General features: G+C 45.9%; 1 protein-coding gene across 1 annotated transcript; it reads right to left on the minus strand.

Moving 5' to 3' along the window:
* Positions 1-301: 301 nt before the first annotated feature.
* Positions 302-5358, minus strand: LOC120839924. The gene is made up of 8 exons (XM_040210323.2): positions 5008-5358; positions 4468-4843; positions 4240-4404; positions 3541-3727; positions 3165-3407; positions 2084-2255; positions 1006-1151; positions 302-834 (listed from the first exon to the last, which is right to left on the minus strand). Exons 2-8 carry the CDS (start codon positions 4768-4770, stop codon positions 659-661), a joined length of 1392 nt encoding a protein of 463 aa, XP_040066257.2. The 5' UTR covers positions 4771-4843; positions 5008-5358; the 3' UTR covers positions 302-658.
* Positions 5359-16922: the final 11564 nt, after the last annotated feature.

The raw sequence follows: 16922 nt of genomic DNA on the forward strand, positions 1-16922 counted from the left end.
TGCTAATTGTTTATTTTTGTTTTAAAATTCCTTTTTGTGCCTTTTATAACAAGATATTGGGGTGTCCATTGTGATACTGCTCTTTTGAACACGTATAGACCAAAAAACAAGCGCTGAAATTTTGTTGTAGTGCTATAACCATAATGAATAAGGTTACTTTTATCTGAACTTTTTCCAATGTCTGATTACAATAAAACATATAATATTAGTAGGAAATTTTGATGAACAAAGCTCATTCATTTACCTTTCCAAATAGCACATGCAACAGGAAAAAGTGACAATACTGCATATAAGTTGAACATCTAAATAAGACAATAACACAGGCACAAACAAAACATACATAAGATAATACCACAATGTCTGAAAACAGTGCAGCTGAGCACTCTATTTTACACTATTTGAAGTTTTTTCTCAGCGCTACGCTAATATCTATGGTCGGTGACAGGCTAAGAATTCGGTAGAAGCTCCAACTCCAGCACACACCCATGGCCTTTTGCCATGCTTTGGCTGCACGGTTCTGCTATCAAGGGTAGAAAGCCCGATGAAGCCACAGCTTCTACTGAATTGTCAACCTGTCACCGACTCTAGGCGGAGTTTGATCTTCCTCCCATGCAAAGTTTATTCACGGTTGGGAGGGGCAACTGAAGGCAAGAAACAGTTACACAGCAAACCTCGATCGGTGGCGTCGCACTGCTTCCTCCTTGTCTGGCCGTGGTCCGCACCTGGCTCTCAGGGTCTCGTGCACGACATGTGGCACGGCTTGTTCTGCCAACTCGTATGTTGGCCAGCGTGCCACGCATGTCAAGACGGCGTCAATGAGCTTGCCAACATAGCCTGAAACAAACAGGTCACAAGAGAGTGGTTTATACTGATGGTTTAGGACTTATACCAATTATCCTGAAAATCAGACTGGTTACATCACACGTATCTGCACTATAATGGCGCAAGTTTGATTCTTTTTTTTGTATTTTATAGCTTCTGCAATCTTGCTTCAAGCATCCTCACCATATGCTGCAGCTTCTTTCACAGGAACGACAGTCCACTGCTTGTCCCCCCTCGAGCAACGCTGGGAAAACCGTGGGTGGCCATCCGCAGTTTTTATAGTAGCCCTGTCTGCATTAAAGTTGTAGTGGAGTGCTGCGACCCGGGTCCTAGAAAAAGTAAAAGCCAGTGTCCTCATGCAGTTTTGCTAAATAATCTGTATTAAAACTGTCTCACAATCTAATAGCCTCCACATTAAAGAGTTCCATCTTTGTATAAACTCGTAATTAAATTGAAAATGTTGTGTGAACTCGTGCTTCCTGTCTGAAAGGTGCCATGGATAAGTGCCAAAGCAGATTTTGCAGCCGCTCATGTCTGCCTGGAAGCACTAAACGAAAAAAAAATTTACACAAGCAATTACTGCCTACGGCACAGCGTACGTGCAGATGCTTCATCTTTCCCAAAACAAGTTGCTGTGTGGGCAAAGCAAGCTTCTTTGTAAACAGCAAGTTTGCCAATATGTTAGTAGTGCCCAAGAATGCTAGTAAGGGTCTTAGAACACTAAGGAAAAGAGATCTGTCACTAGTGCAAACATACAAAACTACACGATGGACCTCAGGTGTGCAGACTGCGGCCTAATGTGCCGTTTTCGCCTATACTCCGTTTCACCTTACGCCCGGACGAAGCTATCCTAGCCAATCCCGATCTTTGGACATAGTCCATGATACGTTTTTCGCGCCCCCTCTCTAAAGTCAAGACACTCACACGGCCTTGGATTGGCTCCAAGGGCTTGTAGCATCCGCTGCGCCCGGACGTAAGGTGACACGGAGTATAGTGTGTTTAGCATCATATGCTGCTGGTGAATCATTGTAGCCCCAAGTGACAACATGTGCCATTGAAGCTGGCAGCTCATACTCTTGTTTAGCAATCCTGCCAGTCTGTCTCTACTTATATGTAGAGGGGGAAGCATAACAGATATGTTCTGAGTTGCTGCCAAGTGCCGTTCTGAAACTGTCTGAAGTTATACTCATGAACCCAAGTCCATAACATGTGCTAATTGGGCATGCTATGCTAAACCTCCCTAATGAGTACATTTGTTTACCGTGCCAGCATTCCTGCATATGTGAACTTGGTGGACTTTGGTGCGTAATGGATGAGCAGGGCATGGAACGATTCCAGTGCGTAAGTCTGCTGCTTGTGAGAAATCCGAGGGATGTCTTTTAGCAGGTGGGCTGGCACAAGCACAGACTCCAGTCGCCTGAAGGTCTCTGTTCCTGTGGAGAATCATAGTATCTTAGCCACAGCTGCTAGCTGGAAGCACATTTCTAGGGTTGTGCAAATATTAGAAATTTCGAATAGTAGTTTCGAATAATACGCTACTTGATATTCGCTTCGAGAAGAATTGCACTATTCACATTTTTTGAAGTGTTGATTGCGGTGGGTTAGCCCCGCTCAGTGCGCTTACTTATCGAGCACCCGTGCACTGCAAAGATGCAGCACCCGCGGGAGCGAGGTCCACGGGTGTTGCCTCTCTACATTACATCGGTGCTCGGCAAGAAGTGCACTCAACAGTGTAACCCGCCGCGATAAACACTTGGAAAATTATGAATATCGCAAATGCGGGCTTGGCAGAAAAGCATACATTCAAAGCGGAATGGTGCACGCGTGCCCATCCCGCTCTATTTGAAAATAAATGGAAACTTTGTGAATGTGTTTATCCACAAAAGTTTCAGAAATAAACTGACTGTTCTGCAAGAGTATATGTTAGGCAGAGATACCCTTACAACCTGCGTTCATCGTGCGCAATTCTTTCTTTTTTAACTCGAGATTAAAGCATGAATATTTTATACAGCAATATTTATAAATTCACTCAGTTGGGTATAGTCGGCCATCTCTATAGGATTCATTTTATGTCATATCCGTCATTTACTTGCCATCCCAAGACATCGGACCTTCTGAGGTCACAGTTCATAAATATAGATAGATTGAAATTAGCTTATAAATGAACAAGTGAAACAACCTTCACGAGTTTAGCTGGGATTGCGTCTAAGCATGATGCAATGATAGTGAAAGGCGTGGAAAAACTATTCGATATTTGAACTGAAAATATTCGGCAAAAACCACTATTCGCTTCGAACTCAAAACCTACTATCCGCACAGGACTGCACATTTCAGACACTTACCTTCCTGCAGCCAGTTTCGGTCCTTGATTTCACCATGTGCGCAGGCTGGATGGAGGGGGTCGGTGTGGACATGTACGTCGATCACGTGCGGCATGATGGACCTCCATTTTGCTAGCACCAATTCACCATCGCCGTTGCTGGTGCGGGCACACCAGTACAGGTGACGAATGATTGTGCGCTTCCATTTTCGGAGAACGTTGTGGGCCTTTGTTCCCGACACAGAATCAATCTTCTTCTTGATTCCTAAAGCAGATTATGTTGCAAACATCATCAGTGTGTTAGTAAAAGTAGAGCTTCAATTAAGATATGAAAATGCAACTATTGTGTTACTTAAACCTACAGACAGCATAAAAATAAAGGTTAAACAAGCGCATACCTTTTGCAAAGTGCCAGGCATCGAAGCGGTGAAGCACATCAGGGTGGTTGTCTCGCACATATGCGTTCACCTCACGGTGGCGGTCTGTGACCAGCATGTCAACTTCGACGTTTTTGCTCTCAAGGGAGCTGAATGCCCTGGCCAGCCCCTCCTTCTCCATACGGTTACTGGATGACACCTCTGTTGACTGAAATACACAAAAAATATGCCAAAACAAGCACTTTGTATCAGTTCTATCATTATTCCACCGGATTGCAGGTCCAATTTTATTTGACCAACAATTTTATTTTAAAAAGTGGTGCAACCACTTTTTATACTCCCAGCAGTACTCAAGTTTTAATGCATGATTTTTGCCAAAAGAGTGATTACACACCAGCATTTCCTGAGAACCATCTGGTATCAGAACTATATTGGCCCGTGTACATCATATTTTTGTGCCAGCCCCACAGGCTAAAGAGAGAACTGTAAACTACTGCACAAAGTGTCCCGACACCCAAGCAACATGCACCCCATGTAAATGATAACACCTGTCAATGGTGATGGGAGAGATTGAACAGAGGTGAATGGCGTCTTCCCCTACCTTATATATTTGTGTTAACTTGACCCACCACTGACAAAACTTGCAGACCTCAGCTTGCAAAGGTCTCTTTTGTGATTTCCTAAAAAATGTGCATGAATGAATTCAGGCGCAGTTTGTACCTTGACCAGCTCGATGTGGAAGACTCTGTTGCGGTTGACATCCATGAGGGTGTATGTCCCAAAGTCGGCAGAGTGACCACGGGAATCTGCTCTTCCATCCCCGGAAAGACAGAGCTTTTGGCCCCGTGAAGCCTGAACCATGAGGTTCTGCTCAGATTCCCAGACCTAAGAAAAAAAAAAAAGTGACCTACTTTAATAAGAACTTTTTGAAACATTGCAGGCACAAACCTCTTGAACTGCCGGTAAGAGGTAGCATCGCTGAAACTTAAAGAACTGTGTCTTTTGCAGTGTTTTCACGCCCATCAGCGACAGCAGCCTGATAACTTTTGTAGGACTGCAGCCAGAGAACAAGATGGCTGAGCAGAACAGGATGTTTCCCAACGCTTTCCCTTCGACAAGGGGCTGACTGCACCACACCTCTTTGTGTTGCTTGGGGCAAGTGATGGTCGCTCTCATGAAACTTCCCGCAAATGACAAGCGGACCTCACAGTTGGTGGCACCACATCGTAAGCATCGTTGGAGGAGCCTCATTAGGAAATTGTGAAACACAATGTACTTCTTCTGCTTGTGATCCGTGACATCATCATCCTGCAGAACGAACGTCCTGAAATACAAGCAAATGATTTAATGCTATGCAGTTATGAACTATGCCTTCTGAAGTGACATCAGATATGGAAAAGTTTCCAGCCAACAACATCTGATAGTTTGAAAGTGCGAACAGCTTTAAGATTCGGTATAACTAGCAGAAAGCCTGGGGGCAGCACACACAAGTCCACCAGTGTATCCAACCCAGCCAGTGTATCCAACCAAGTCTACCAGTGTATCCAACCCAGCTTGTTTATTGCGTAGGACGTGTTTTGAGGCCGATGAGCAAAATCAAAATAACCAAAATGGCGGTCCGTAAGCTCGCGGCGTTATCGCGGCGGCTGTTTTGTGGCTGTAAACTGAGGAAATCACGGAAATTATGTCTGAAACATTGAGCAGTAAGCTTTATGGCGTCTAAAATTTCAGTTAATGTTATACATTAACTCTATGGGGTAAGTGATGGTTCGGCCAAAATGTCCGAATAATCGGACGTGTCCGAAATATCGGAGTCCGAAAAATTGGTCGACGACTGTATGTGGCTTTATGCAGACTTGTACAACTGTTACTGGCTATACTATCTTCAGGATGAAACAGAATACAGAAATGGCATTTCATTTAAATTTCTACAAAGCATCCGGTAATGATGGAAGGTTTATATGGCAGTGCCTCAAGTGAGCAGCGATATTTAATACAGATAAAAACATACTCTTCAGGGCCACCTTCATCGTCATCCTCTTCTTCCTCATCTTCCTCATCATCTTCCTCCTCTAGGACAAAGGAAGAGTCGAGGTCTTCCTGGATACTATGAGTAGACATGGCATATTTAGATTTCAGAAATGTAAGAGTTACTATACACAAGTTTCAAAAGCTACTTACGTGTCCTCACTGGCCTCTGAGGATGATTCCGAGTCGTCCATACTGGGAAGAGATAACAAAGGGCACTGTTAAACTCTCTATTTTCACGGCCCTAATTTGTGTCAATCGGACGCAGGGAACATATTCACAGCCACTAAATTTTCCGCATTCTAGAGCCTGCAGTCCTTGCACCCTTACAATTTTTCACCCTACAATTTTTTCAAAATCTCAAATCTGCGGAAAGTAGGGGGTTGCAAACATTAAGGGTTCACCAGTGCATGACATACCAGTTCATGGTGGCGCTCAGGGTGTGTGGGACTTGAAGTGGACAACTCTCATTGACAGATGCTTCCTCCGTCTCGACTTCCATGTCCTGGACCATCAATTCCGTCTGTGTAGCTAAGAAGCATTCATTGTTATAAGGATACTACTAAAGGCTGTGCCAATCAAAAAAACAACTAAGAAATGCTGCCATTTGCTTACCAGATGCCTCCTCTGTCTGGACTTCCATGTTTTGGACTGTCATTTCTGTCTGTGTAGCTAAGAAGCATTTAATGTTATGAAGACACTACTAAACGCTGTGCCAATCAAATAACAACTAAGGGATGCTACCATTCACTTACAAATGCTGCTGGTTTTGACAGCCGTTTGAGTCCTCTTGCATATGCCAATATGAATGTTTGCTTGGCAGGCAAAATTGGCATGGTCTACAGTTGTTGCTGCCTCTGATGTACCGTCGAGGTGGTATGTAGCCTAGAAAAAGGAATATAGGCAAGTAAAGCTGTGTGTCATGAACATAGTAAGTAATTTGTTTGTGTCCTCTTCTTCATACCTGATTGCACTTGACAATGCATGATGGGTATGTACTAAAAAGTCGAACTAGTAACAGATTCTACCCACCTGGATTGTTTCCTCCAGCAGGGAGCAGTCTGTCCCGCCATACAAATCGGAGCTCATGTCCATTGGTGCTGGCCAGTGATCCATCAGTCCATTGTTGGTGCCAGTGAGCTTAAAGTTCAGAAACGTCAGCTTATGAAAACTAAGAACAAGCTGCTATCCTCTTAGGGACACACGCAGATGATTCTACTGAACTTTTTGGAGCAGTGGCCTAAGCGTGTCAAACAATGCATGTACCCTGGAGAGCCATAGCTTTCGAAAATCATGGGTAATTTTGCAGAATCAAGACCTGGAATTGGCACTGTTCCAAAACAAAAAGCGGAAGACAGCCGTGTTGAACCTGACTGACCATTGGCAGATCGGGACTAATCCTGCGCTAATTAAAAAAGGTGACCCTGGTACATGCCAAAACAACTGTGGAAATTACTATTAGGTTTACTCGTATATTGCTTCCAGCTTCAATATGAGCAATGAGTCCACAAACTTTCATTGTTAGCTCGAGACTGCAGAATGTTCAGCTTTTGCAAGCATTTACTACTATATTTCAAAACACTGAGCATGGCTATGTCTCATTTTCTATGTAGGTACTAAAAGAACTCCATACACTAACCTGGGTTGAATCAAGTGGCATAGAACAGTATGTGTGATCTCGAAGTTCCACTTGTTGATCTGTTCTAAGATCACCGGCTGTTGATAGATGGCCACTCTCCGAAGGTGCAGGCTCCATTCTTGAAGGTTCCACACTTAGAGCCTCCTCAATGGGCTGCAATTGACATGTGAACACTATTATGATTGCACTCTTATCTTAATTGCACAGACAAGCTTCTAGAAATTATTCTGAAGGTATACTGTCAGCATAAATTAGGCAATCCCTTTTGTAGACGACTTGTGAGCAATGAAAACTTCTCCATCTGTCAGAGCAATACCACAAAGAACACAAGGCCTGTGCATTACGTCATCGTTAGTAAATCCCCGACCCGCTTCAAGCGGCAAACATGCCGATGCTCAACGAGGATACGTGGCAGGTGCCAGCGTCTTGGTGTCGCCGCGCTCCAGCATTGTGTTTGTTGTGAGACGCCAGCAACGCGCTCGCGGTGACACAACACAAGGTAGGTGGCACTGTGATGATCTACTGGGGCCGGGGATTAGAGGAGGAAAAGCGCAGGCCTTGTGCTCTAGGTGGTATTGGTTAGAGTCAGTTGGGGGCTGCAGAATGATAATAATGAAGCATTCGTAACGAATTACTATTGCCTCAAAACATTGAGCTTGGTCATGCTTTATTTCCTATTCTAGTCATTTGAATAAAAGCATGCACTGACCGTTGGTGAATCAAGTGGCATGGAGCAGGTTGTGCGATTTAGAAGTTCTGCTTGTTCATCTGCTCTCGGATCACAGGCCGTTAACGGATGGCCGCTCTCTGAAGATGCAGGCTCGAATCCTGAAGATGCCACCCTTGGAGCATCCTGAATGGGCTGCAACTAAAATGTAAACACGGTTATGGTTGCATTTTTATTTTTATTTCACAAATAACACTGCTAAAAAAATTGTTTAAAGGGATGCTGGACCGAAATTTGGATCTCACAAACCATGGCAGGAGTGATAGGCGCTACAAAACAACATAACATCACTCATACAGCAATATTGCAAACGAATGGTGGTATTTCTCAAAAAGAAAGACTTGACTGAATGAAGCCGACGAGACACGTCGTGCCGCGATTCTCATTCCCTCTTCGCTTTGTTCCCTCGAGGAGGTAAACCAAAGCGAGGAGAGGCTGCTTTCCCTCATTCTCAACTGCTCCAGGAGAATGGCTATGTCACATTCTTCGCTCAGTCGCACCCTTCACCCTTCTTTTCCAAAAATACGGCCAACCGGTGGGGGTGTCGCTGTACAAATAATTTCTGGGGCTTGTAGCGCCTCGTTGAACACTTCTGCAATCTTATTTTCTGAAATCTAAATTTCGGTTCAGCACCCCTTTAATAATTCTTGCTTCTCTTTTAATCAGCTGGGGGTTGCGGAATGATCAGCTTTGTACTTGGGGAAGCTTTCCTTGGCAATGCAGTCAAAGCTATGGCACCATTGAGCTTGTGCACCCTGGGTGCCAACCAAAGCTACACATGTCCCCTCACTTCTGATATGCCAAGAAAGGCTGTCCCCTATTATTCAGAATTTTTAAGACATATTAAGTATGGAATGCTTTTAGCTCCCCTTCTAGCCCAACCTACCCCGAAACCCTCTTTGAAATCTCACAAATGGGGGGGGGGGAGGATGTAAAGGAAATGTAATTTGCCCCTGGCAGTTATTCAACCTGAGTTAGCACGGTGGGAAGGAAGCGCGTGAACGGAGCAAGCTATGTCTGAAGTTGATAAAGACGTTTATGATTTTTGAGTCGACCATGTACAACCATGACCTCGAAGTTTGCTGGTGTGCAAAGAGAAAAGGAGAGAGAGAAACCGACCTGGGACCCATTACGTGATGGGGATGGGTTTCTCTCTGTCCGTTGGGGTGATGCGTTCTAGGATGCAAACAACACTGCATTCAGGACAGAATGAGAAAGGTTGGATGCATTCCAATTCAACGGCCGATACTCCATGGAAGCTCGGATGAGATTTCGAGTGCATGAGTTCCGGACAACGCTAGGGACATGCCCTGCAAATCATCTCGTGTTTACACGTACCCTCAAGGACGAGAAAGACCACTGTAGTTTTAGCTCAGAACACTGAGCCTTATTTCCTGTTGCAGGTATTCAAATAACTTCGTATACTTGCCTGGGTTGAATCAAGTGGCGTGGAACAACGTCTGTTATCTTGAAGTTCCACTCCTTCTGCTGTTGGATCACAGGGGTCATTCTCTGGTGATCTGGGCTCAAGTCCTGAGGGTGTCATCCTTAGAGCATCTTCAAGGAGCTGCAATTTACATGTGAACACTGTAGTTTTACCTCAGAGTATTGAGCCGTTGCAGGTATTGGAAGAAATCCGTATACTTGCCTGGGTTGAATCAAGTGGCGTGGAGCAACGTCTGTGATCTTGAAGTTCCACTCCTTCGTCTGCTGTTGGACCACAGGACGTTGATGGATGGCCATTCTCTGGTGAAGTGGGCTCAAGTCCTGAGGGCGTCGCCTTTAGAGCGTCCTCAACGAGCTGCAATTAACATGTGAACACTGTTATCATTGGACTATTATCTTAGCTGCACAAACAGGGCCCCTGAAAATGATCACTGTGTCTAAAGATAGGTTGCACGAACCAGAACACAGGGTCTAAAGGCAAGGCGGATGTACCTGGTCAATTTATGTAGTGCAATGATGAAGATTCGTACTTGGGGTATCAAGCTTTATGTTAACAGTAAATGCTTATTGTTGCCTTGTAAGCACCGATGTTCAGTGGTGCCTTTCACACTATAGTCGGTGCTTGCTCTCCAAGCATGTCAGAGTTGCTCAGCTGCTACGAGTACTCAATTATGAAACTCTGTGAAAACTCATCAGCACTTGAAGTTTGAACCGTATAGACGTAGCAAGGACTGGGAGCCCCTCCTGCTGATCTGCTTTGATGGTCTGACAGTTGCACACATAAGAATGTACCCACTTTTCTTAGGTGTATTGTTTTAGAGCAGCTTGCAGTTCACTAAATGCCGCAAACTCGTTTCAAACTTTTATTTTCTTGGCATGCACTACATGCGCTAAAACACACAAGACGGGCACACGCCATGTGTAGCCAAGTGTAGTGACGCAGCGTCGCGCACATGCACACGGCGGCCAGGTAGAGCGGCCACCGGTGCCGACCGCTCAAGCCTTTTCTTAGTTATTTCACTGCAACAGCCACTGAACAGTAAATGCATTCACAAAAAGCTAGGAGCATGGAGCGCTGTTCTACTGCTCTAAAAACACCATGGAGTGGCTGTGATCAACTATCCGACATGTCTTCATTGCATCCGACACTCTGTGCTGGGACATCTAACGTATCTCTAACACAGCTAAAAATAATAATGCAATATCTGCTGCATAAATATAACAGTCGTTTTTGCAGATGACTTGTGGACGAGCAAAACTTTTTATCTCCGCTGTCACAGTAAGCGGGAGGCTGCAAAATAATCGGCCTTCGGGCATATGTAATCAATTATTATTATCTCAAAACATTGAGATTAGTCACGCCTTATTTCCTATTCCAGGTATTGGAAGAACTCCTTGATCTGCTCTCGGATCACGGGCTGTTGACGGGTGCTAACTCTCTGGGGATGCAGGCCCTGAGGATGTCATCCTTAGAGCATCTTGAACGAGCTGCAATTAAAATTGAAACACTCTTCTGGTAGCACTCTTATTTTTGTTTAATGGAAAACTCTTTGACGACAGGCCGTTCGACAGGCGCACTGATAGTAATTTCGCCGGAGCTCCTAAGTTACACCTCCCACTATTACCGTGATTGCCAATGGAAAGGTTGCTTGGTTGCAGCATCGAGGCGCGCGCGCGTGATACGAGTCCGGGTGAGCTTGTTCGATGAAAGCATAGGTGTGTTTTAGAAGATTCGGTTTTCAGAGAACGCTACTTGTATCGGCAGTTCGCACAACTTGAAAGCATGCTCTGAGACGCGCGGCCAGGGCTATCGCGGTACTCCTAGAATCACGACCTCATTCCCTTGGATCACGCCTCGCGGCTGCACGAGCTCGTACAGCGAGAGCCAGTCGAGGCTCCCCGGCGCTTCATCGTGTTTTAGGGAACGATCTTTGTAGCTGGAGCTCGCTCTGCCACTTTGAAGCATACTCAGAAAATCGTGCATGGTCAGGAGCACTATCATCTGAAAACGGCCTGTCTCACGCTCGCTCACTTCGGGGTTCACGCTAAGAACTCCCAAAAATGTAGTTCGGAACATTCTTGGTTCTTATTTCAGAGCTACATAAAGCACCCTTACCTGCATTCTTCTCCTCTTTGCAAACGCTCGTCGCTCGATCGGCGGCTGTCCGGGTTGTGTGTGCGCGAACACGGTAGGCACGGCACATTTGAGTAGCTTCTTTCTGCGCCCGTCCCCGCCCAACCCGAAAGATTCCCTCAGTCGCACGCTAGCGTCATAGCAATCCGGTGAGAGGTGATCGGAGCAGATTCGGCTGTTTTTACTTGGGAGCCAGCGTTCACGTCGGACTGCCAGGACCCACTTCTTTCGTGTCGACTTGTCGGTCGGAAAACTGTGAAATGTCACATTGCTGCGTTTCTTTGTGGTGTTATTACACCCTACGGCACAACACCAATTCCCTCCAGTCGCCATTACGCGCTCTTACATAACTGTATAAACCGATAAAATAAGCAAAAACCAGACAGTCCTAGCACCAACAAGCTCCAAAGCAAGCACCCTGACCAACATGTGACGTCACGGCAACGTCAGTGCCATCATGGCAGCCTCCGTGTGCCGCTCTTCCTCAGTGTTGCCAGTAGGGCGGCAGCAAGTGATTTGGGTGTGGACGTGTAAATTTCAAAATTCATTTTCTTCTAAGAAAATTAATATTTTCTCGAGATATTTCGTACACATGCTCAGGAAGGGCATCCAAATACATGGTGAAAATTTTATAAAAATCGGTGACTATAAAAATTACGGCGGAGCTGCCCTTTAAGCAACATGTCGCGCGCTGCAGTTGCTCAACATTTAAATTATGCCGCCTAGCAAACGTTGTACCTTCAGCCTTTTCCGACTTTTAATACACAGTTCACCAGGCAGCATGGCGTTCGAAACAGTAGCGTAACGCTGCGTGTTTGTCGTGCAAATCACTGTTGTGTGAGGAACATATTGGGAACTGTTGCGCAATATCTCCCAACACTCCCACAACATTCGGAACATTCTCGCAACATATCTACAACATATCAATGTTACTTGGGTCTACATCTTTATACTTCACAAGGAGCACCAGGTAGATGGACCTCAGCTCTGACCTGTGTCTTGGATGCAGGTTCAACAAGGTGAAATACACGGCCAGCAGCTTGTGCACGCCCCGTTTGGCTCCTAGCGGATTACAGATCTTTACCTCATCATTGTATAGCATAAGGAAAATGGTGTACTGCACTCCTTCCGAAATAAGATCCCTGAAATCTTGGAACAGGAGCCCATCAGTGAAGTCGGCATACACCTTGGGGTCGTCACGGCGCAGTTGTGGTGTGTAGATTTGGGCGGCAATGTCAGGAACCTGGCACAGCTTTGCAAGGAGTCTCGGGACTGGTACATAGTGGTAGCAGCCCCCTTCAGTACCGAGATCACATTTTACTGGTTCGACATACGAAAAATGTCTTTGCATATTACTCCATCATGTGTTTGGTTTGTATCCCCTCAGAAAGGCGGGGCAGGAACGAACATTCCAACAGTGAGATGGCATCTGGGGACAGAGCAGACGCATCAATTTTCGCTGCAATTTCAGCAGCAGCATTTCAGATAATGCGCTCAAAAACAAGTTGCAGATTGCCGAAGATTTTTTCGGTCACAGTGTGCGCCAGTTTATGCTTTTCAGTTGTGTTGAAAAAGAAGTTCCAAATAGCAGCTTTGGCTTCTGTCACAAAATCAATGAACCCTTTCTGGAGATCCACTACTTTGTTGCGGCTGGGGCGCTTGCGGCATTTCAGCATCGTCACTCAGAACCTCTTGGTCAGTGGCTGGGCAGTCCTGGATTTTATTTCTTCGGTCTCGGTCAAACGCACCCCAGTGCTTTCCTGCAGATCCCTTTGACACCGATAAAGGTGAGTTTTGTAGGATGCAAACCGGTTGTAGCTATTTGTAGAACCGGCGATTCCAGAATATACTGCGAAGTTGTCGTCACCGCCATGAACGACTCCGATGTGGTTCACTACCTTCGTGAACCGTTCAGAAAAGTATGGGCACCTTGGACAGTATCTTATTAACATGTTTCTTTACGGAAAAAAAAGCAACTTGCGAACGCCACGTTAGTAAACCATGGTATTAGATTGGCTTCGGCGTGAAGGCACGTTATCAAGTACTATTTCGGTAGCTCACTGTACTAGCATTCAGCACCGTTCAACACCACGATACCACAATCCACCGAGTGCAGCGCGGACGCTCACGTCGCTAGCCGAAAGAGCCGAAATCAGATTGATAGCAAGATAGCGAAAATGTTTTTTTTTATATTATTTATGATTATGCAGTATTTAATTGTTAAAATGTAGCAAAGCAAAAACGCGTTAGGACCCACAATTTTGTAGTAAAAAAAACATCATCACAAAAAACTAAAAATATATACTTTAAGTTTTCAATATCTTTTATCCAGTTTAATCCAATCCAATTTCAATCCAGCTAGTAAGGCGTTCTTGCAGGCTGCAAGCGGCGACGCGACGCGGCTTCCACGCGCTTGCTGAGACCACCGGTGCGTGTGCCCAGAGCCCAACATCCGGAAGCGACAACAAGAAAGAATAACGACGTACGGCGTGACCGGCGTTACCGCGTAGCTGCGTTGTGGGTCAAAGCGAAAGCAGGGGAACTACGTTGCTACGTTGGTTGGATTTTCTCCACGTTCCCGCATCACCCTATTGGACTTTTCAAAGTTCGGCGACGGTTTCCGCAGCTGAGGAGACCCCAGTTAACGAGCGTGGCTTAACGCGACAGTGGAGCAATGAGCGCGATTGACTGCTTGGTGTCGAACGGCGCACACAAGATAGTTGTCGTTGTTGACGGAGAGCATAAGCGCGCCGATTTAATTCGGAACCTTGCTGGCAATGTACTGCTCCAAGGAGTGGACCTGCAAGCTAGCCACATCCAGGCGAGGTCACTTACGTCATTTGTGCTTTGTGCGCGGTCAGTGTGGGGTCGGGCAGCACTTGTATGGGAGTGCGGTACGAGGTTAAGAACGAACTTGAAGCTCCGAATGCCGCACGCGCTCATGGCCATTCTCCGCGTGCACGCTTCAGTAACCAAGGCTAGAAAGCTCTCGCTGGAAGCGGAGCTTCTAGTGCGTTCTTAAACTTTGTGGCAATGAAGTCAAAGCTATATGCGCTCACGCAACTTGAGCGCCGATCAAGACTGTGGAGGCGCTATCCTCTCGTCGGATTCGCCACAGAAATTTCTCCCCGAGAATCTGCGTCTCCAACTAAGCAAACGGCACCAAGCGTTTGAAATGCTAAGGCTGGGTCTCGCGCTAATCGCCCTTCTAAATCAAATTGTCTGGTCAAGCACATGCTTTTAGGCCCTCTCTAAACGGCTTCGTGGTTTCTCCACTACACGACCGAACTGCTTTATGTAGAAAGGCGCATTAGCACGAGACCCTCGCTAGACATCTTGGCATTTCAAGCGCCTGGTACCTTTTGCTTCGTTGGAGCTCGCCCGTTCGATACTCATTGAAATCTAAACGGGCTCATGCGTGGATCGAATACAGGATCACTGAACTCTTCAGCGCTAGCCCTTTCTACGTGTTTTGAGCTTTTGGAAGTAATCTTATGACTATGCCTACAGTGTAATTTTTCTTTTCTCAAAATTTACGCTGAACTGCACTTCGGCTCACTAAAAATTTCCTTTCATATCTTTTGAACCAAGAAATGTCGTGTTCTTAAAATTTTGCATTTTGTACAGGCAGCTAGCGTCAGGTTATGGCGGAGTAGTATCAGCTTTCTGCGATGCATGACCACTTGTGACCAGGAAGCCGTTTTAGGATATGGAAACGTGTAGGCCAGTCAGAGAGTTTTGTGAAGTGTTCTCTGGTTCTACTTGTACATACCTTACGTTAAGTGTGTTGACAGTGATGCCTATAACGTTCCTTTCATTCTTTTGTTGCACAAGGTATACCATCCTCGGTATAAAACAGATGTGAACCTCATGGAGGGCACGATCCTCGAGGATGCAGCGCTGGTAACCATTTCTAAGTATGAGTCATAGTTCAGGTGGGTAAAAATGCTTGCAAAGACTGAAGCAGTCAGGCATGTGTGCTTCATGTGCTGTTATCAGGACTAACAACAACGATGCCTTTGCAAGAAAATGTTCTAAGACTGTCTGTGCACCATAGCTGGGCTCAACTTGTTTTTGACATCATGTATACATGCCTCGCAAGTGACATCACGCTAGGGAATGACGGGGCTCCGCACCATATTGGTCGTTGATTTCACACCGCGCGGATAGGCTTACCAAGGCGTAGGATGCCGCTAATGGCGCGGACGTGCGCTGACATGCACCATATTTTCAACAAAGTTACCGTGAACTTAGGAAAACGTGCCAAGCTTAGGATGATGACATTTATCCAGTACGTGCAGAACTTTTCGACATTGGTGCGATTGCGCTACGAGCGGAAAGTTTCGAAATGCCGCCGGCAAAGCTTTGACGCGAAGGGCTGCCATGTCGCCAAAAAAAGAACAAAGCTTAATTGCGCGCTTCATTATTTGACGAATGGCTCTAGGAATCGCTTGTAGAAAAATGTTTACGATTTTGTGGAATACTGGTAAACAACGCAATGTTACCGTCATAATCTTGACCCTGAGACAAGGACAACTCAAATAACGGACCAGGCAACTGTAATTGTCCTAGGGTTTATACTATATGATGTTTCCCAGCCGGCTGGAGTGCATACTTTCGCACCTTGCAAGGGTTACTGGCTCGCGGACGGCACAAGCCGATGACCCGGCGGCGGCGGCTCAGCGAGCTTGCTGACGCGGGGGCCGCCACCGACCGATCGCCTTCGGCACGGGCTCGTGGTGCGACATTCGGCCGGGAGCCCCGAAGGTGCGCTCGAAGCATGGAAACGGCGTTGTGTAACGAAGGCCAACGACCATATACACCGCGAACGAGCACAAGCCGATACAAAGGCGTGCGCGAACGTAAACAACGCTAGAAAAGTGCCGTCGCTCAGCACCATGAAATGCGTCCCGCAAACTCAATAATCTGCGGCCGCATCCCTTTCCTGCCGCTCGTACTTTCAACTTGACGGCTACTCTGTCTCGCGGGGCATGCCGACGAAAACGATCGGACGATCGTCGGGATACGGGGTAAATTGCTACAGCCGAGCGCGGCGCATTTTACCATTGCTCTCGCTGTGAAGGGCCGTCGAGTCAACCACCAGCACGGTAGATACCGGTGTTCGACGTGTTCATGTGAAGTAGGTGCAAGGCATGTATAGATGCTGGCTTTTAGCAGTTGAAACCTAGCCTTCTAGGTAGAAACAATGCAGCTATAATTGTTTCTGCGATTTTGACATGTTTTCTGTTTTCCGTTGGGGTAAAAGATACCATATGCACATTTCTGTGTGAACAAGTTATTACCTAACATTTGGTTCCTGTACTTAAAAACAAATTTAAATTATGGGCACTCTTATATTCAAAATTGTTCAGTATGCCTTTTTTTTTTACTGAAGCGAACATTTCTTATTTTATATATCTAGAATCACA

This window comes from Ixodes scapularis, unplaced genomic scaffold (assembly GCF_016920785.2).
Source record: "Ixodes scapularis isolate PalLabHiFi unplaced genomic scaffold, ASM1692078v2 PGA_scaffold8__174_contigs__length_109621045, whole genome shotgun sequence".
NCBI classification, from domain to species: Eukaryota; Metazoa; Arthropoda; class Arachnida; order Ixodida; family Ixodidae; genus Ixodes; species Ixodes scapularis.